This window comes from Chiloscyllium plagiosum, unplaced genomic scaffold (genome assembly GCF_037043375.1).
Source record: "Chiloscyllium plagiosum isolate Xiang-an unplaced genomic scaffold, Cpla_swu_hap1 HiC_scaffold_1, whole genome shotgun sequence".
NCBI lineage: Eukaryota > Metazoa > Chordata > Chondrichthyes > Orectolobiformes > Hemiscylliidae > Chiloscyllium > Chiloscyllium plagiosum.
Window position 1 is genome coordinate 132,466,919 of NW_028270139.1, and position 21,752 is coordinate 132,488,670.

Consider the following 21,752-nt stretch of genomic DNA (forward strand, 5'->3'; position numbering starts at 1 on the left):
CAATTCCTCTTGTTATGAAGGCCAGCATGCTATTAGCCTTCTTCACTACCTGCTGTACCTGCATTTACCTAAATTGATTCCATTGAGATAGTAATCTGCCTTCCTGTTCTTGCCACCAAAGTGGATAACCATACATTTATCCACATTAAACTGCATCTGCTATGCATCTGTCCACTCACCTAACTTGTCCAGGTCACCCTGTAATCTCCTAACATCCTCATCACATTTCACCCTGCCACCCAGCTTTGTATCATCAGCAAATTTGCTAACGTTATTGCTGATACCATCTTCTATATCATTAACATATATTGTAAAAAGCTGCGGTCCCAGCACGGATCCCTGCGGTACCCCACTGGTCACTGCCTGCCATTCCGAAATGGAGCTGTTTATCACTACTCTTTGTTTCCTATCAGCCAACCAATTTTCAATCCAATCTAGTACTTTGCCCCCAATACCATGCGCCCTAATTTTACTCACTAACCTCCTGTGTGGGACTTTATCAAAAGCTTTCTGAAAGTCCAGGTACACTACAGCTACTGGATCTTCCTCATCCATCTTCATAGTTACATCCTCAAAAAATTCAAGAAGATTAGTCAAGCATGATTTCCCCTTCATAAATCCATACTGACTCTGTCCTATCCTGTTACTACTATCCAGATGTGCCGTAATTTCATCCTTTATAATAGACTCCAGCATCTTTCCCACCACTGAGGTCAGACTAACTGGTCTATAATTTCCTGCTTTCTCTCTCCCACCTTTCTTAAAAAGTGGTATAACATTAGCCACCCTCCAATCCTCAGGAACCGACCCCGAATCTATCGAACTCTGGAAAATAATCACCAACGCATCCACGATTTCCCGAGCCACCTCCTTCAGTACCTTGGGATGCAGACCATCAGGCCCCGGAAACTTATCAACCTTCAGACCTAACAGTCTCTCCAACACCAAATCCTGGCAAATATAAATTCCCTTAAGTTCAGGTCCTTCAGCCAATGTTACCTCAGGGAGATTGCTTGTGTCTTCCCCAGTGAACACAGATTTGAAGTACCCATTTAATTCCTCTGACATTTCTTTGTTCCCCGTAATATATTCCCCTGTTTCTGTCTTCAAGAGCCCAATTTTACTCCTAACCATTTTTTTGCCTTGCACATACCTAAAAAAGCTTTTACTATCCTCCTTTATATTATTGGCTAATTTACCTTCGTACCTCATTTTTCCTCTGCGTATTTCCTTTTTAGTAATCCTCTGTTGCTCTTTAAAAGCTTCCCAGTCCTCAGTTTTCTCACTTATCTTTGCTATGTTATACTTTTTCTCTTTTAACTTTATATGTTTCTTAACTTCCCTCGTCAGCCACGGCCGCCCATGCCTCCTCCTGGGATCTTTCTTCCTTTTAGGAATGAACTGATCCTGCAACTTCTGCATTATACACAGAAATATCCGCCATTGTTCCTCCACGGTCATCCTTGCTAAGGTATTGCACCATTGAACTTTGGCCAGCTCCTCCCTCATAGCTTCATAGTTCCCTTTATTTAACAGAAGTACTATCACTTCCAACTGCACCCTCTCCCTCTCAAATTGCAGATTGAAGCTTAATGTATTATGGTCACTACTTCCCAATGGCTCCTTCACTTCGAGGTCTCTGACCAATTCTGGTTCGTTACACAATACCAGATCCAGAATTGCCTTCTCCCTGGTCGGTTCCAGCACCAGCTGCTCTAAGAATCCATCTCTGAAGCACTCCACAAAGTCTCTTTCTTGAGGTCCAATACCATCCTGATTCTCCCAGTCTACCTGCATGTTAAAATCCCCCATAACAACTGTAGTAACATCTTTACGACAGGCCAATTTCAGCTCCTGATTCAACTTACATCCGACATCCAGACTACTGTTTGGGGGCCTGTAGATGACTCCCAAGAGGGTCTTTTTACCCTTAGTATTTCGCAGCTCTATCCTCACTGACTCTACATCCCCTGACTCTAGGTCCCCCCGCGCAAGGGACTGAATATCCTCCCTTACCAACAAGGCCACCCCACCCCCTCTGCCCGTCAGTCTGTCCTTGCGATAGCACGTGTCGCCTTGAATATTCATTTCCCAGGCCCTGTCCACTTGAAGCCACGTCTCAGTTATCCCCACAATATCGTATCTGCCAATTTCCAAAAGAGCCTCAAGCTCATCCATCTTATGTCTAATGCTTCGTGCATTCATGTATAGTATTTTTAATTTGTTACTGCTCTCACCCTTCCCATCAACCCCGATTTCACTCAACCTTACAGCATGATCCCTTTCCGAGTTTTCTGCCTCACTGATACAGTTGTCTTTCTTGACTTCTCTTGTTTTAACTTTCCCTCCAATTTCCTTTTTAAACATCCAGTTTGTCCCCTCCCCCCGCTACATAGTTTAAGTGTAGCGGTGCTGCAGTAGAAAACCTGCCTGCCAGAATGCTGGTACCTAACCTATTAAGGTGCAAACCGTCTCTCTTGTAGAATTTATGCTTACCACAAAATATACCACAGTGATCCAAGAACTTAAATCCTTGCTTCCTGCACCAGTTCCCCAACCACACGTTCAAATCCATTATCTACCTGTTTCTGGCCACACCAGCATTAAATACATGAATCATGTCTAATACTAGGTGGCATGCATTTAAGATGAGGCGCGGGGGGGTAGAAGAGGTGAGTTCAAAGGAGATGCAGGGGGCAAGTTTTTTTTAAACACTGAGTGGTAGGAGCGCAGTACCAGTGGTGGCAGCGGAGGCAGATAAGATAAGGGCGTTTAATTATGCAAGGAATGGACCGATATGCACCATGGGCAGGTCGAAGGGATTAGTATAATTTGGCGTCACGTTCAGCACAACATCGTGGACCAAAGGACCCAGTTCCTCTGCTGTACAGTTCCATGTTCTCATTATTCACTAGTCTCAGCTGAGTCTAAACATAGCTCAAAATCAACACCGTTTCCTTCATCTCTGATTGGAGTGGATGGAGGGCAGCTCGGATATGTCCGTCAGGCCTCATCAGCTGACACAGAGTCAAGATTTTCAGTTGGGTATTGAATTGGGTTCCTCATATAGGGAGGGCGATTATAGAGTCATAGAGATGTACAGCATAGAAACAGACCCTTCAGTCCAACTCGTCCATGCGGACCAGATATCCCAACCCAATCTAGTCCCATTTGCCAGCACTTGGCCCATATCCCTCCAAGCCCATCCTATTCAAATACCAATCCAGATACCTCTTAAATGTTGGAATTATACCAGCCTCCACCACTTCCTCTGGTAGCTCATTCCGTACACACACCAGCCTCTGCGTGAAAATGTTGTCCTTTAGGTCTCCTTTATATCTTTCCCCTCTCACCTAAACCTATGCCCTCTAGCTCTGGACTCTCCGACCCCAGGGAAAAGACTTTGTCTATTTATCCTATCCATGACCCTCTATGCTCACCTCTCAGCCTTCGACGCTCCAGGGAAAACAGCTCCAGCCTATTCAACCTCTCCCTATAGCTCAAATCCTCCAAACCTGGCAACATCCTTGTAAATCTTTTCTGAACTCTTTCAGGTTTCACAACATCTTTCCGATAGGAAGGAGACCAAAATTGCATGCAATATTCTAAAAGTGGCCTAACCAAAGTCCTGTACAGCCGTAACATGACCTCCCACTCCTGTACTCAATACTCTGACAGGAAAGCATACCAAATGCCTTCTTCACTATCCTATCTACCTATGACTCAACATTCAAAGAACTATGAACCTGTGCACTCCAAGGTCTCTTTGTTCAGCAACACTTACTATCAAGTGTATAAGTCCTGCTAAGATTTGCTTTCCCAAAATGCAGAATCTTGCATTTATCTTAATTAAACTCCATCTGCCACTCCTCAGCCCATTGGCCCATCTGATCAAGATCCCGTTGTAATCTCAGGTCACCTTCTTTGTTATCCACTACATCTCCAATTTTGGTGTCATCTGCAAATTTACTAACTATACCTCCTATGTTCATATCCAAATCATTTGTATAAGCTGTTGGCCAGTCTCTGATGTTGGGAAGGTCTTGTGGTTCCTGAGCTGGAGTTCTGATTGGCTGGCAGCCAGTCTTGGCTGCTGTTGTTGGAAGTTGACATATTCCTGGGATGCTTTGTTTGGCCGAGAAAGTGAGGTCTGCAGATGCTGGAGATCAAAGTTGAAACTTTATTGCTGGAACAGCACAGCAGGTCAGGCAGCATCCAGGGAACAGGAGATTCGACGTTTCGGGCACAGGCCCTTCCTCAGGAATGGGCCTCAGGAATTCCTGAGGAAGGGCCTGTGCCCGAAACGTCGAATCTCCTGTTCCCTGGATGCTGCCTGACCTGCTGTGCTGTTCCAGCAATAAAGTTTCAACCATGCTTTGTTTGGCCGCCAGGAGATTGAGGCCGATTCTGGGGGACTACCAGCCATTCCCAGAGGGCTGACAACTCTAAGAATCAATTATGTACTCTTTCGATATGATTCTATGAGATGCTTTGTTAGGAATCTGTTGGTTCCCACTACTGTCTCACTTTAATGAAACAAAAATGTATTTCTACACTTGAAACACCTGTTGTTACATTTTTTTCTGCCAGTTCAGATGTTAAAGCATTGAACTATAATTTTTTTTTATTGCCAATGTTGGGATTCATATTGGTTAGAGTGCAAAGTTTGAGGACTAGTTCGGAAAATCTGCCAATTCTCAGTAAAATAATGAAAAATAATTAACCTGAAATCTACTCTTTATTTGCATGGAATCAATAGACAATAGGTGCAGGAGTAGGCCATTCAGCCCTTTGAGCCAGCACCACCATTCATTATGATCATGGCTGATCATCCACAATTAGTATCTTGCTCCTGCCTTATCACCATAACCCTTGATTCCCAATCTTTAAGAGTTCTATCCATCCCTTTCTTGAAAGTATCCAGAGACTTGGTCTCCATTGCCTTCTGGGGCACAGCATTCCATATATCCATGATTCTCTGGGTGAAGAAATTTCTCAATTCTGTTCTAAATGGCCTACTCCATATTTTTAAACTGTGTCCTCTGGTTTTGGACTCACCTATCAGCGGAAACATGCTTCCTGCCTCCTGAGTGTCCAATCCTTTAATGATCTTATACATCTCAATCAGATCCCCTCTCATCCTTCTAAATTAAGTGTATACAAGCCCAGTCGCTCCATTCCAGGAATTGACCTCATGAGTCCAGGGCAAGCTGGCAAAGTGGATACAAAACTGGCTTGATAGTAGGAAGTAGAGGGTAATATCGGAAGGGCGCTTATTGTACTGGAGGCCTGTGACTAATGGAGTGCGTCGGGGGTGTTGCTGAGCCCATTACTGTTTGTTACCCATATCAATGATTTGGATTTGAATGTACAAGGCATGGTTAGTAAGTTTGCTGATGGTACTAAAGCAGGCAGTATTGACAGTGAGGATGCTTATTGGAAATTGCAGCAGGACCTTGATCAACTGAGGAAGTAGGCCGAGAAATGGCAAATGCAGTATAATATAGATAAGTGTGAGGTTTTGCATTTTGGAAATTCAAATGAAGGCAGGCGTTTCATAGTGAATGGTAGGGCCTTAAGGAGTGTAGTGGAACAGAGGAATCTTGGAGTTCACGTTCACAGTTCTTTGAAAGTGGAGTCACAAGTAGATAAGGCACATTGGCCTTCATCAGTCATGGCATTGAGTATAGAAGTTGGGAAGTTATGTTGCATTATACAGGACTTTAGTGAGGCCACACTTGGAGCAGTGTGCTCAGTTTTAGTCACCTTGTTAAAGGAAGGAAGTTATTAAACTGGAAAGCGTGCCGAAGAAAATTACCTGGATGTTGCCTGGACTCAATGGTCTGAGTTATAAGGAGAGGCTGGACAAGCCATGACATTTTTCTTTAGAGCGTAGGAGACAGAGGGGGGGGCCCCTTATAGAAATGTATAATATCATGAGAGGCATGATAGGGTGAATGCATTCAATCTTTCTCCTCAGGGTTGAAGAATCAAAGGCTAGAGGGCATCACTTTAAGGTTACAGGGGAAAGAATAAAACTGAACTCTTTTTTAACCCAGAGGGTGGTATGGATATGGAATGAGCTGCCAGGGGAAGTGGTTGAGGTGGGTACATTATCAACATTTAAAAGGCATTTGGACAAATACATGGATAAGAAAGGATTAGAACGATATGGGCCAAGTGCAGGGAAATGGAGTTAGCGTGGATGGACAGTTTGGTTGGCATGGATCAGTGTGGGCCAAAGGACCTGTCCCTGTGCTGTAGGACTCTATGACTGTATTTTAAATATTCTCAATGCTTCTCAATATTTGCAATTATTTCTCTGCACAGCTTTAAAACCTTTTGAAAAACAAAAAGTTCTTTCTTTTGCCATCTGTTGCTGTTCTGTTCTGTCCCAATGGTGTGCATTATTCTTAGACCTGTAGGGCAAACAGATAAATTGATTTCAGGCCCTGCGTTGTTAATCATTAAAAATTGGAAAGTTCCGTTGGGAAGGGAGGAACTGACCCTTGATTTCCCTCTAGTTTCACTCAATATCTATTCAGATGAAATGGCTGAGATTGGCAAGTTATCCTGTTGCTAACCATATATTTTTTAGAATAACTCCAATATCCAAGTATGTAGACACAAGCGCAAAATACTCTGGATTCTAGAAATATGAGTTAAAATCAAATTGAACATGCTGGGAATACTCAGGTGCCCAATAAAAAGAAACTAAACTGTAGGCAAGCAGCTGGAAGCATGAGTTTTGACATTTTAAAGCACTTCAAAGAACTTCTGTTACAGACACACACCAGGGTTGTATCGTTTCTGCAGATCTCCAAGATAAAACACAACATCCCTGACCTTTACCTCAAGTCCTCAGATTCTACCCTCTGCCTCAAGGTGGCCTCTCAGTAGCTCCCCTCCCAGTCAAACCTGGCACTAACGGACCCTGAAACCTCTTCTCCATAGCTTCCAGTCAGGCAAGGAGCAAAGTGAGTCAATCTGGTTAGAATCTGAGTAAGGAACACATTAGTGGTATCACATGTGAAGGGAGCCAGGCTCCCTTCCAGTCAATAAGTTAAAACTCCCCCTTGTGTGTAAAGAAAAGAGGAAATACTAAACTTTATATAAAAAAAATCGCTAGCTAAGCTTCAGTTAGAATTTAACGTACTGCTTTGTAGGCATCCTACTTCAGGAAAAATGGCAAGGAGTGTATTCAGAGTAATTCATTAAGATAACAGGAAGCTTCAGTAATGTGGAGGAACTGGCCACTTCTTTAGTAAATAATAAACTAGGTGGATATGTCTAAATAATGACAAGTAGGTTTTAAGAAATTTTGAATAATTAATCTGGAAAGATATTTCTACCAGTCAATTATCCAGTAAATAATTTAATAAAATTATTTACCTATAAAATTGAATGGAGGGATAACAAGATTTAGTTTGTATGGAGATGGTTCTCAGGGCCCCAGTAGACAATTACAGAATCCATGGTATATTTAAACAAAGAACTTTTTTATATATTTGAAAAATAAAAAAAAAGACCATATATATGGAGGTGGTGTAAAAATGGGACTAAACAAACTGTCTTTCAGAAGGATAGCAAAGGACTATTCTTCTATGTCTATTGCTAGGCCTAAAGCCAAGAGGTCTGCTAGGGCCAATGAACAAATGGATTGTTTATAGGGAGAGGGAACAAGCTGTAAGCGGGGCAGGGCCTGATTTTGGGATGCTAGAAAATCTAGTTCTACTTCAGGTTTGGTGTGGAGTATATGGGTTTTCAGTTATTCAATGTTCAAACGTTATTCTTGGGCAGGTCTGAGAAAATTGTTCTGCTATTCCAGAAATTGTGCCTGTCACACTTTTCGTAGAGTTAGTGGAACACATTTCACTATTCACACCTCCTATAAACATATCTTTTGTTTCTTGCATTTCCAAAACTTTTGTCAGTTAACCTCTCTCCCATCTTTCACTCAATCACAGATCTTGCCTTTTGTTCTCTGCCTCCACTTTGTCTGCAGAACCACCCACCCAAACACTTACCCCAATCTCTCCCACTTCTAAAACTGGGAAAGGAGCATGAGGGTGGGGGCTGCCAAACAATAATGACACTGGAATGTCATTGCTAGCACTGGTCATTTTTGGAGAACATTATTAAAGTTATGTTTAGAAGAATAATTTGCAGTTAGTCTCCAGATTCCTGACAGGGTGGGTTGGGAAGAGGAGAACATCCAATGCCAGGTTAGGCTGCTAGCATTCCTGGCACACCTGGGTGAAGGGAGAGCCGAAGAGCACCCTGCCATGATTTCATAACCCAATGCTGGTTGCTTTTTGTTAAATGTTTTTGAAGAAACGTTTTAAAGGACAGCTTCTTGTAGCAGTGCTCTGTACTGTAACCGTGCGTTCCTCTGAAGGCGTTTGACCCTCAAACTTCGATAACCTGCCTGCTGTCCTTAACAGGACAGGAAATTGGTCTTCATGTCAATTAATGACTTTGCCACATAAAAATCTTAATTTCAACTCTTATCCCTCTCAACCCCTGAGGTGAGATTCTGGCCCCAAAACAAACCCATCTCCCTTCCCTCTTTCTGCAAGATGTTACCTGACCTGCTTAACATTTCCAACATTTTCTCTTTTTTAATCAAATCGAACTTCTGCTGGATAAGAGAGCTGGCAGTAGTTTCATTGCAATCCTGGTAAAGGCCTCTATCTGACTGAAAAAGACAGGCAATCACAGATGCTCCGGCAGACTTGATAACCCAAAGTATTGGAATATTTGTGATTTGAGGTGGGATTTATGCCTTAGGTTGCAGATGGTCATCAATCTGGTTCTATTGCATATCTGTCAATGAAGTGCAGAACTTTTAATAGGGGTCCTATGGAACTATCTTATGGGATTACACAGGATATAAAGCACATAAACAGGCCACTTGGCTCAGCAAGTCCATATCAGTGTTTAAGCTCTATTTAAGGCTTTTCTCATCTAAATCTGCCATTGTAACTCTTCTCCCACACATGCTCTCCCAGACACCTGTGCATGCACTCTATATTTACTTCCTTATATTCAAAAGACATAAACACATAAATGTATTTGGTGTACAACCAGCTTATCCATTCATTTCTATAAATCAGCAAATGTGAAAATAAAAAGACTTAGAAACTATGGATCCATGTTACCGAACGCTATGTTCATTTGTACAATACAATCTCTACCAAGGTTGAAGTACTAACATCAGCCTTTTCAAATATGGGAGACAGAAACAGCAAGAAATATTACTTCCAATTTCACTAGTTTTCAGTTTGGAATCCAATATCCCTTTATTTTTATTTTAAAGCAGCTCATACTAGAATGGGCAATTGAAAGTAAAAAAAAAAATCATATTACAAAACAGCACTACAATGATAATTATTAGGATGAATCTTTTTCATGTTTCATTTATATAACAAACATGTGATGTTGTAACTTGTACTCGGCTGAAACATAAAATGCTGTCTTATAAACAGAAAATGGCGACAATGCTCAGCAAGTCTAGCAGCATCTGTGGACAGGGAGGCAGCATTAAAAGTTGAAATTTTCTCACTTTGCCTTTGGGTAAATTTCCTCACACCTGTACCTCCAATGTGTTAACTTCCCGACTATTCCTGGCTCCATGCATTTTTCCTGAAGGTAGATTAACAGGTTTGATGGCAAATTCCCAGCGGTGGCAGTAAGCCAATTAAGGGTGTAATGAGCTACTTATCTGAAATATTTCATACCACAAGGGATCTCCCTATTTCACATGTGCCACTCATTCTAACATGTTTCCACAAATACTTGCCCTGATTCAATGGCAGCTGACTTCCTCCCACTGAAGGTACTGCCAGGGCCAGGACCTCTCTTGAAGGTCAGGCATTGTCCACATTATAAAGCCCACCTTTAAGGGCTACAAGTGAATGGGCCTCATGACATTAGAACCTGGTCACTACCAGTAATTGGACAGTGCTTTCAGAGACAACTTCTTAATTATCCATTTCCAGGAGGATGATACCGACATCGCACCACCAACTCTTCCTGGTTATCAAATCAGATTTCATCTTGAGTTGGGATTGACAGTCAGCAAAACTCAGTCCAATGTTTCAAACTGATAACATCTCATTAGAACTTGGAAAATTTAGAGGTAGAACAGGTCATAAGCAAGTGAAAAAGAGGAGACAATGGGAAAAAAATGATTGGCAAGGTTACTAATTGGGAGGGAGACAGGTGAGATCAAATAACAAAAGGTGCAAGGCTACAGAGTGTACACATGGAACAAGTAATATAACAATTTGTCGGGAGCAGTTGTGAATAATGGAATTGGAAAGCAAAGTGAGAAATACCAAGACCTGGAAACAAATATGGAAAGATAATGGGGACTCTGGTTATGGTGTAAAACTAACTCAATCTTGAGTATGGATGAACAGAGTGCTTAATTGATAGATGATGTCTTCAAGCTTTCTGTGAGGTTCATTTGAACACTCAGCAGCTGAAGACAGAGAGGTCAGATGGTACCAGAGCTATAGTTTTCAGGTAACTTGAAATTCTGCGTCATGCTTGTGAACTGAACAGAGGTATTAACAGGGAAAAAGACAACAGCAGATGTTTCATTTCCAGTCTTTGCATTGAAAGCTATCTTGAGAATGATGATCAAGCAGTGAACCATGCTGCTGTGGAGGAGATGGTCCGACTGGAATACTGAAAGGGAAGGGAAGGCAAACGTGTATTTGGTGGTGGCTTCAAGCTGGAGATGAAGGAAATAGGGAGGAGCTAATTACTGCAGATGCTGGAATCTGTACTGCAAACAACCAAAGCTGGAGATCACAGTGGGCCAGACAGCATCCATGGAGAGAGAACAAGCTAACACTTCAAGTCTAGATGACTCGTCGTCAAAGCACTTCACTTCAGCTCTGATGACGCGTCATCTAGACTTGAAACGTTAGCTTGCTCTCTCTCCCCATAGATGCTGTCTGACCCACTGTGATCTCCAGCATGAAGGAAATAGTGTGGATGATTCATCAAATAAAGAAGCTTGAAAATGAGTCTGTCACATGGAGTCTTTCTGTGAAATGACTTGCAGCTCTTTCTTTTCCTAATAAAACACTGAGTTAAATGCCATTATATTTAAAGACACAAAAAAACTCATTCCTTCAAGACAGTTATTACTCTGGAATAAATATTTTTTAATGAATTTTGAATTTGCATTAGTGCAGAGATCTGTTTGACCGACATGGTTTCGAACTACTGGAGAATTGCACATGAATATTATACTGATCATTTACCAATAAGGAGTAAAAAAAAAGCAAAAGTTTTGCTGGAACTATTCTTTTGCTCCAATTTACAACATTGTGTCAGTCAAGTGGTTAACATTTTTCAACAGCTGGTGTGATGACCCCTTTAACCATCAGGATAAAGTGTTCACAATTAGAAATCTCACAACTGCCTTGACAAATGATTTGTCTGCACGGCCCTTTAATTATCAAGCCCCTCAACCATATATTTACCATGACAGAATGCCCAGAAATGCTCAGATGTGATCCCAACACCAGAGAAAATTAATTTCCTGAGTCATGGGGAATGCAGGATAATCCATTGAGAAAAATGAGACACCCACAAGGTTTTGGCAGTTAGTCAACAAGTTGATACAAAAGAATATTTCAATGTTACAAACAGCTGGAAAGATTTGTCATGCAGATAGAATCTCAGTCACTGGTTTGGTGTTGGTATTATGGCTTTTACATCCACTAAATGTTAATGGCAGTCCTCAAATTGGTCTGACAATCTCACTCACAACAACTGTAACAGCTTGAGTTGATCTGTCAGATCTAACACAGTAAAACATTCCAACTCACTTTGCAGAAACATTATCAAACAATATCTGATACTAATCCATGTTTGGGCAGATGACCAGAAACTTGGTCCATGCAGCAGGTTTTAAAGTATGTCTGAAAGGAAGAAAGTGGAGAGATGGATGGAGGGATTTTTTCAATTGGGGGCACTGAGCAGCTAAAGGCATGGCTGCCAATTACTTTGAACTGATTTGCATTTTCTCTATTAATTGAGTTAAGAACAACCTCGGTCATCCGAACATCAATTATCCGAATTTCGGATTATCCGAACAAAATCTCAAGGTCCCATGAAAACATTAGCCGAACAATCAGTTATCTGAACAATCAGTTATCCAAACAAAATACTCCCACCCGTCTCATTCAGATAATCGAGGTTGTTCTGTATTTAGTCTCGCTGATTAAGGAAAGGTCTGTTTCCTCAACTAGGTCCACATTTGTTCGATAAGTTCTTTCTCATTCCAGACTGACTATAATCAAAAGGATGTTGGCTTAAGTTTACACTGATTCCTTATATTACTATGTTTTCCTTCTGAAAAACTTGCATTAATATAGAATTGGTGGTAGGAGAGGAGGGTGGGGCTGAGGGGTGGGGCAGGGGGTGTAGAAGGCTGTTTGTGACACTGGAAGCCGGTATCCAGTGGTGTCACACAGGGATCATTTGGAACCCTTAATGTTTGTGATACCAGGTTGCTTTCCTTTGAGCAGAGAAGGTCGAGGGGGAACCTTACAGAGATGCATAAGATTGTGAGGGGCATGGATACTGTAAATTAAAAACAGCAGTTTCCTTTAGTTGAAGGGCCAATATTGAGTAAACATAATTTAAAAGCAAAAGGCAGGAGGTTGAGAGAGTAATAGAGGGAGAATGGGTCTAGAATGCACTGCCTGGGACAGTAGTTGAGATGGGTAACCTCACAAACTTTAAGATGTACTCGGGATGAACTGTTGCAGTGTCAAACATTTAAGGTTACGTGCCAAGTGGTGGGGAGGGGGAACAGTATAGATGTAGCGCAGTTTTGGTGATACAGACTTGATGGGCTGAAGACCTCTTCTGTATTGCATGATTCGATTCATTAACATTTTATTTAGTTTGTTCTGAGAATGTTCCTTTTCTTCTCCATCAAAATGGCGAACTTGTTGTGAAGAAACAAATAATCAAAGTGATGCACCCTTCTTTTACTGACAATAGTGACTTGGGGGAAGGAGAAGAGGATGGGAAGGGTACAGTTCAGCAGGTACTGGAGACCCCCAGTCCTTCAATCCACCGGCAAAACTTTGAGGCAGACCAGTCCGTTATTCAATAAGTGATAATGCTGTCACCTTGTAATTTCCAGCATGGGCCAGTGCGTAATGAACAGAAGAAAGAATACTGGCTGATTTTGCCAAGCTCTTCTCTCACTGATCTGAATTTAGCATAGGATCTTGGGATTTGTATGGGCTAGTTGTAATTTTTGTTTGCTAAGCCATTGTGAAGCTAAACAAAATTATTTCTAACACATTCTCCAATGATATCTTAAAACACCAAAGTAATTACCAAGTGAACTAAGACTGTTATCCACATAAGATTTAAAAAGGATGTGATCAAGTATTTTAAGCATGAGTAGTTGAGAGACAGAATGCCATCACCAACTTCCTCCCAGAGTAGAACTAACCTTTCATTGGACCTTTTGTCATTGGCTGGAAGGACCACCATTAGCTTCTCTTGGCTGATGTAAACATATCTATAATTGTGATATATCAAGCACTTGAGGATAATGGGCAATGATATAATGATAGCAGGAAAGAGAGAAGGAATAACACTAAAAACAAAACAATGGGAGGATGACAACCAGAAGTCAACCAATTATCCATCAAAAACTCAGTGATACTATGTTACTTAATAAAACGGCATTGTGGGAAGAAGCTGTACCAACCAATAAAGCTAAAAAATAACATTCCAACATGCACATTAGTTATTTAAACAGCATGGTGGCATCACTGGCAATACTTCAAACTGTAGGCTACTCACCACTTCCCACAGAATACACAATTACATGCATCTTGGACTTTGCACAATACTCCAATTTAAAGCCGCAAATCCTCCAATGATTATATGGTGGACTTTAATAACAGAGATGGAGCCAAATAATGACTAAATAGACTGAGAGCAGAGCTGATGTCATGTGTAAATCACACTACTGTGGGTTTAGTGCTGATACTGGAATGCACCAAATGTTGAAATTAGGACTCTACCCATCCCAAAGCAACTCAGTAACCAAGATCTCGTGAGTTTGTGCAGTTTAGTTGGAAAGCAACAAGGAAAGGAAATTAAGGAGTACTTATCAAAAGTATTATTTCTCCTATTATCTTTCAAACTCTTGGCACTCCCTCAACTGTGCAGTAATAAAACACAAAGCTACTTTATAGTCTGGTTCACAGGTTGTTTGGGCTCATTAAAATAAAATTAAAAAGGTACTTTGTAAGGAAAACTAATTAGTAAACATTTTCTAAAATAGCATTTCTACAATTCAACAAATATCTGCGAGTGTATATTAAATGCACAGAGTGTAATTTATTGTAAGTATTAGAGGTCCTACCAGTCAGCTGTTGGAAGATCCACCAAATTAAGTGCCAGTCTAGGCATTACCCATGGATCAAGGACCTCAGAGACAGTAGACATAACTTGCTGTGGGCTGCCAGCCAAAAGGTGGCCAGAAGCTATTCATTGCTTGGTATCACCAGTCTGGAAGTGGTACCTGTTGCCAGTAATGTACCCATCCAATGTCTTGGATCAGTGAGGGATACAGGACACAGGAAATGATGGCAGATGGATTGAAGAGGAGGGATCCCAAGGAAGGATGGCTGCCAGCAGTGACATGGGGATGATTCTCAGCACAACCCCACTCCAATCCTGATGCTGGGCCCCTTGATAAGGCTTTAAACACTTCTGAATGAAGGACTCTCTCCCACTACCTCTCTGCTTCCCACCTGGTAAACTTCCCATTCGCTGTTGGGTAAATATACATTTAAGTGGCTCAAATGGCAATGAATGGAAAGGTTGTCCATGGGTGTTCCCACCTACTGAGGTGGGAAGGTAGTGCGGTCCCCACCAGCCACGTGCTTGATTGTAAAGGCCCTCTTGCTACAGGGAGGAGCATTACATTTCACTCATACGTTCTTCAAGTAATCTTATTACTGAAATTTGCAGGTGAGAATAGTCTTTTCAAATTCAACTTTGATTTTTAAATCTAGATATTTGAATGCATGGTTTAGTCTTACATGTGAAATCAGATGAAAATCAGATGAACATCTGATAAACTGATATAACCGAATGTGGAAGGAAGCAGAAAGCTGTCAACCATCAATTCCAATCTGAGGTGATTTCAATAGAGTTAAAACATGGCACAGTGATTTTGTTAAAATGCAGGCTTCACAAATGAAGTTAAGAGCAAATACTTTGCTACATAACACAGAAGGAAACCCTTCCTCAATGGGCTGTAACCAAGTGCAGGCATCTTTCAATGAGGGATTAGGCAGCAGATCACTTAAGACAAGGGTGGAGTCAGGCAATGTGACAGGTTTGGAATGAGGCGACCTTTGCAATAGCACAGGAATGAAGTCAGAAGCTCAAGTATGACATCAGGGTTGCCTCACACTCAGCCTCAGGCAGAGAGAGGAATGAAATCAGTAACCATGGAACAGAGTTTGTGTTGGAAACAGAAGATAATGGCTTCAATACTTACTTGGAGAAAATTATTCAACTGAGGTCAAATTAAATAACAGTGGAGGAGTTGAGAGAGTGGATGGATGGTAGAGCTGGGTGTTATTAGTTTCAATATGAAGATTAATGCTATTGCATTTGATGAAGCCGCTGAGGGGCAACTGGCATATGTGAGTGGTCCTAAAGTGGACAAAGACGAGAGTGGTCCTAAGGGAAGAGTGCTAAATTGGGGAAAGGCCAACTATACCAAAATTCAGCAGGAACTGGGGAATGTGGATTGGGAACAGCTGTTTGAAGGCAAATCCACATTTGATATGTAAGAGGCTTTTACAGACAGGTTGATTAGAGTGCAGGACAGACATGTCCCTGTGAAAATAAGGGATAGAAATGGCAAGATTAGGGAACCATGAATGACAGGTGAAACTGTGAGACTAGCTAAGAGAAAAAAAGAAGCAAACGTTAGGTCTCGGCGACTGAAAACAGACAAAGCTTTGGAAGAATATCAGGCATGTAGGTGCAATCTGAAATGAGGAATTAAGTGGGCTAAAAGGGGTCACGAAATATCTTGAGCAAACAGTGTTCAGGAAAATCCCAAAGCCTTTTATTTGTATATAAGGAGCAAGAGGGTAACCAGAGAAAGGACTGGCCCATTCAACGACAAAGGAGAAAGGTTATGCATGGAGTCAGAGAAAATGGGTGAGATTCTTAATGAGTAGTTTGCATCGATATTCACCGAGGAGAGGGACATGACAGATGTTGAGGTTAGGGATAGGTGTTTGATTACTCTAGGTCAAATTGGCAAAAGGAGGGAGGAAGTGTTGGGTATTCTAAAAGGTATTAAGGTGGACAGGTCCTCAGATCTGGATGGATCTATCCCAGGTTACTGAAGGATGCGAGAGAGAGGAAACAGCTGGGGCCTTAACAGATATCTTTGTAACATCCTTGAACAGGGTGAGGTCCCGGAGGACTGGAGAATTGCTAATGTTGTCCCCTTGTTTAAGAAGGGGAGCAGGTATGATCCAAGTAATTATAGACCAGTGAGCCTGACGTCAGTGGTACGGAATCTACTGGAGAAGATACAGAGGGACAGGATCTATTTACATTTGGAAGAAAATGGTCTTATCAGTGATAGACAATATGGTTTTGTGCAGGGAAGGTCATGTCTTACTAACTTAATTGAATTCTTTGAGGAAGTGATAAAGTTGATTGATGAGGGAAGGTCTCTCGGTGTCAAATACATGGACTTCACTAAGGTGATTAATAAGCTTCTCCATGGTAGGCTGATGCAGAAGGTGAAGTTGCATGGGGCCCAGGGTGCACCAGCTAGATGGATAGAGAACTGGCTGGGCAGCAGGAGACAGAGAGTAGCAGTGGAAGGGTGTTTCTCAAAATGGAGAACTGTGACCAGTGGTGTTCCACAGGGATCCGTGCTGGGATCACTGTTGTTTGTGATATACATAAATGATCTGGAGGAAGGTATAGGTGGTCTGATTAGCAAGTCTGCAGATGACACTAAGATTGGTGGAGTAGCAGATAGTGAAGGGGACTGTCAGAGAATGCAGCAGAATATAGATAGATTGGAGAGTTGGGCAGAGAAATGGCAGATGGAGTTCAATCCGGGCAAATGCAAGGTGATGCAGTTTGGAAGATCCAATTCTAGAGCAAACTATACAGTAAATGGAAAAGCCCTGGGGAAAACTGATGTACAGAGAGATCTGGGTGGTCAGGTCTATTGTGCCCTGAAGATGGCATCGCAGGTCGATAGAGTGGTCAAGAAGGCATATTGGCGTGCTTTCCTTCATCAGATGGGGTATTGAGTACAAAAGGTGGCAGGTCATGTTACAGTTGTATAGGACTTTGGTTCAACCACATTTGGAATACTGTGTACAATTCTGGTCGCCACAATACCAAAAGGATGTAGATGCTTTGGAGAGGGTGCAGAGAAAGTTCATCAGGATGTTGCCTGATATGGAAGGCGCTAGCTATGAAGAGAAGTTGAGTAGATTCGGATTATTTTCATTAGAAAGACATGGGTTGAGGGGAGACCTGATTGAGGTCTACAAAATCACGACAGATATAGACAGGGTGGATAGCAAGAAGCTTTTTCCCCAGAGTGGGGGGACTCAGTTACTAGGGGTCATGAATTCAAGTTGAGAGGGGAATAGTTTATGGGAGATATGCGTGGAAAGTTCTTTATGCAGAGGGTGGTGGGGTGGAGATGATAGCGTCATTTAAGATGTATCTAGAGAGATACATGAATGGGCAGGGAGCAGAGCGATACAGATCTTTAGAAAATAGCTGACACATTTAGATAGAGGATCTGGATCGGCACAGGCTTGGAGGGCTGAACGGCCTGTCCCTGTGCTGTAATTTTCTTTTCTCTTTGAAATGTGGGGGAGATGAGGGGGAGGGGTCAATGACAGATCCTGCAGTGATGTCAGATATTTACCAAGCGAAGGACCAACCAGGAAGATGACAGTATAGAGAAATTGGAGAGAAAGATATCATCAACTGTGTAAAAACAAGGATTGCAGATGCTGGAAACCAGAGTCTAGATTAGAGTGGTGCTAGAAAAGCACGGCAGTTCAGGCAGCATCCGAGGAGCAGGAGAATTGACGTTTCAGGCAAGACCCCTTCATCAGGAATACAGGCAGAGAGCCTGAAGGGTGGAGAGATAAGTGAGAGGAGGGTGGGGGTGGGGAGAAAGTAGCATAGAGTACAAAAGGTGAGTGGGGGAGGGGGTGAAGGTGATAGGTTGGGGGAGGGGGAGGGGGGAGTGGATAGGTGGAAAAGAAGATAGGCAGGTAGGACAAGTCATGGGGACAGTGCTGAGCTGGAAGTTTGGAACGGGGGTGAGGTGGGGGAAGGGGAAATGAGGAAACTATTGAAGTCCACATTGATGGCCTGGGGATGAAATGTTCCGAGGCAGAAGGTGAGGCGTTCTTCCTCCAGGCGTCTGGTGGTGAGGGAGCGGCGGTGAAGGAGGCCCAGGACCTCCATGTCCTCGGCAGAGTGGGAGGGGGAGTTGAAATGTTGGGCCACAGGGCGGTGTGGTTGATTGGTGCGGGTGTCCCAGAGATGTTCCCTCAAGCGCTCTGCTAGGAGGCATCCAGTCTCCCCAATATAGAGGAGACCGCATCGCTCAGCATGCTCCTGCCCCACTGAACTCATTTCTACCTACCTCAACACTGTCCTATCCCCCCCTAGTCCAGGAACTCCCCACATACGTTCGAGACACCACCCACGCCCTCCACCTCCTCCAAGACTTCCATTTCCCCGGCCCCCAACGCCTCATCTTCACCATGGATATCCAATCCCTCTACACCTCCAGCCGCCATGACTAGGGCCTCCAACCCCTCCATTTTTTTTTTTAGATTAGATTAGATTAGATTAGATTACTTACAGTGTGGAAACAGGCCCTTCGGCCCAACAAGTCCACACTGACCCGCCGAAGCGTAACCCACCCAGACCCATTCTCCTACATTTACCCCTTCACCTAACACTACGGGCAATTTAGCATGGCCAATTCACCTAACCTGCACATTTTTGGATTGTGGGAGGAAACCGGAGCACCCGGAGGAAACCCACGCAGACACAGGGAGAATGTGCATACTCCACACAGAGAGTCGCCTGAGGCGGGAATTGAACCCGGGTCTCTGGCGCTGTGAAGCAGCAGTGCTAACCACTGTGCTACCGTGCCGCCGTTCCTCTCCTGACGTCCCCAACAGTACCCTTCCACCGACACTCTCATTGGCCGAACTGGTCCTCACCCTTAACAATTTCTCCTTCGAATCCTCCCACTTCCTCCAGACCAAAGGGATAGCCATGGGCACACGTATGGGCCCCAGCTATGCCTGTCTCTTTGTTGGCTACGTAGAACAGTCGATCTTCCGTAATTACACTGGCACCACTCCCCACCTCTTCCTCCGCTACATTGATGACTGCATTGGCGCCACCTCGTGCTCCCGCGAGGAGGGTGAGCAATTCATCAACTTCACCAACACATTCCACCCTGACCTTAAATTTACCTGGACCATCTCTGACACCTCTCTCCCCTTCCTGGACCTCTCCATCTCCATTAGTGACGACCGACTTGACACTGACATTTTTTGCAAACCCACCGACTCCCACAGCTACCTGGATTACACCTCTTCCCACCTTACCTCCTGCAAAAATGCCATCCCGTATTCCCAATTCCTCCATCTCCGCCGTATCTGCTCCCAGGAGGACCAGTTCCACCACAGAACACACCAGATGGCCTCCTTCTTTAGAGACCGCAATTTCCCTTCCCACGTGGTTAAAGATGCCCTCCAACGCATCTCGTCCACATCCCGCACCTCCGCCCTCAGACCCCACCCCTCCAACCGTAACAAGAACAGAACCCCCCTGGTGCTCACCTTCCACCCTACCAACCTTCGCATAAACCAAATCATCCGACGACATTTCCAGCACCTCCAAACGGCCCCCACCACCAGGGATATATTTCCCGCCCCACCCCTTTCCGCCTTCCGCAAAGACCGTTCCCTCCATTACTACCTGGTCAGTTCCATGCTGCCCTACAACCCACCCTCCCATCCTGGCACCTTCCCCTGCCACCACAGGAATCAAAACCTGCGCCCACACCTCCTCCCTCACATCAATCCAAGGCCCCAAAGGAGCCTTCCACACCCATCAAAGTTTTACCTGCACATCCACTAATATCATTTATTGTATCCGTTGCTCCCGAGGCGGTCTCCTCTACATTGGGGAGACTGGATGCCTCCTAGCAGAGTGCTTTAGGGAACATCTCCGGGACACCCGCACCAATCAACCACACCGCCCTGTGGCCCAACATTTCAACTCCCCCTCCCACTCTGCCGAGGACATGGAGGTCCTGGGCCTCCTTCACCGCCATTCCCTCACCACTCGACGTCTGGAGGAAGAACGCCTCATCTTCCACCGCGGAACACTTCAACTCCAGGGCATCAATGTGGATTTCAACAGTTTCCTCATTTCCCCTACCCCCCCATCTCACCTCAGTTCCAAACTTCCAGCTCAGCACTGTCCCCATGACTTATCCTACCTGCCTATCTCCTTTTCCACCTATCCACTCCCCCCTCCCCCTTAACCTATCACCTTCATCCCCTCCCCCACTCACCTATTGTACTCTATGCTAATTTCTCCCCACCCCCACCCTCCTCTCACTTATCTCTCCACCCTTCAGGCTCTCTGCCTGTATTCCTGATGAAGGGCTTTTGCCCGAAACGTTGATTTTACTGCTCCTCAGATGCTGCCTGAACTGCTGTGCTTTTCCAGCACCACTATCATCAACTGTGCAAAAGGCAGAAGATAGGTAAAGAATTGTGATTAAAGATAGTTTAACATTATCTTATTCAAAAAACTCATTACTTCTGATCTGGGAAGAAACTGGTTTGAAGAGATTCAGGCCTCCAGTTGCAGCAAAATGGTAATTGTTTTGGGAAGCAACAACACATTCAAGGAGAGAAATGCAATAAGAACATATTAAATAGGAGATAGGATATATCCTTTCAAGTCTGCCTCACCATGTATTAGATCATGGCTGTTCTGTCCTCGGTAGCAATTCCTCTTTTTCATAATATGTCCTCACAGTCTTCAACTTCTCAATATTTCAAAATATTCTCGACTTCCTCTTTAAATACTAGTCAGTGATGTAGCCTCCACAACTATCTGGAGTAGAGAATTCATTACCCTCTGGGAGAAAAAGATTTCTTTGCATCTCAGTATTAAATGAATATCCCGATATTCTGTAACTATATCCCCTAGTTGGAGATTCTTCCACTAGTGGAAACATCTCAACATCTACCTTATCAAGATGCCTCAAAATCTTGCATGTTTCAATAAGATCATCCCTCATTTTTCTAAACACTAAATAATAAAGGCCTAACCTGATCAGCCTATCTTGATTAGTCAAGCCCTCCATCCTAGAAATCAGGTTAACGATCACTTCTGAACTACCTCCAATATCAGTGCAGCCTTTCCAGTATTATCATCAGCCAGGAGCATAACATGAGATGGCATGAGGGGTCCAGTTCAATAAAAACTACAGAAAAATGACTGCACAGGGATGGAGCCAGTTTTCAGAAACTCACAATAATACATGCTGAAAATTTACACTTATACCACTTCAATATATTGCCCAAGTGATGCCCAAAGGGGACAGGTTAGGCCACTGATAGAATTTGGATAAA

General features: G+C 43.3%; 1 protein-coding gene across 4 annotated transcripts in view; it reads right to left on the reverse strand.

Moving 5' to 3' along the window:
• ctif (CBP80/20-dependent translation initiation factor) overlaps nt 1–21,752 on the reverse strand; it is a 253,655-nt gene that overhangs the window by 51,672 nt on the left and 180,231 nt on the right. For 3 of the 4 annotated variants that reach the window (XM_043717817.2, XM_043717988.2, XM_043717726.2), the window contains one exon: nt 13,496–13,564. The exons of the other annotated variant lie outside the window; for it this stretch is intronic. In XM_043717817.2, the coding sequence (XP_043573752.2) occupies nt 13,496–13,564 (69 nt within the window). The remainder of the gene's footprint in view (nt 1–13,495; nt 13,565–21,752) is intronic. 4 annotated transcript variants of the gene reach the window in all.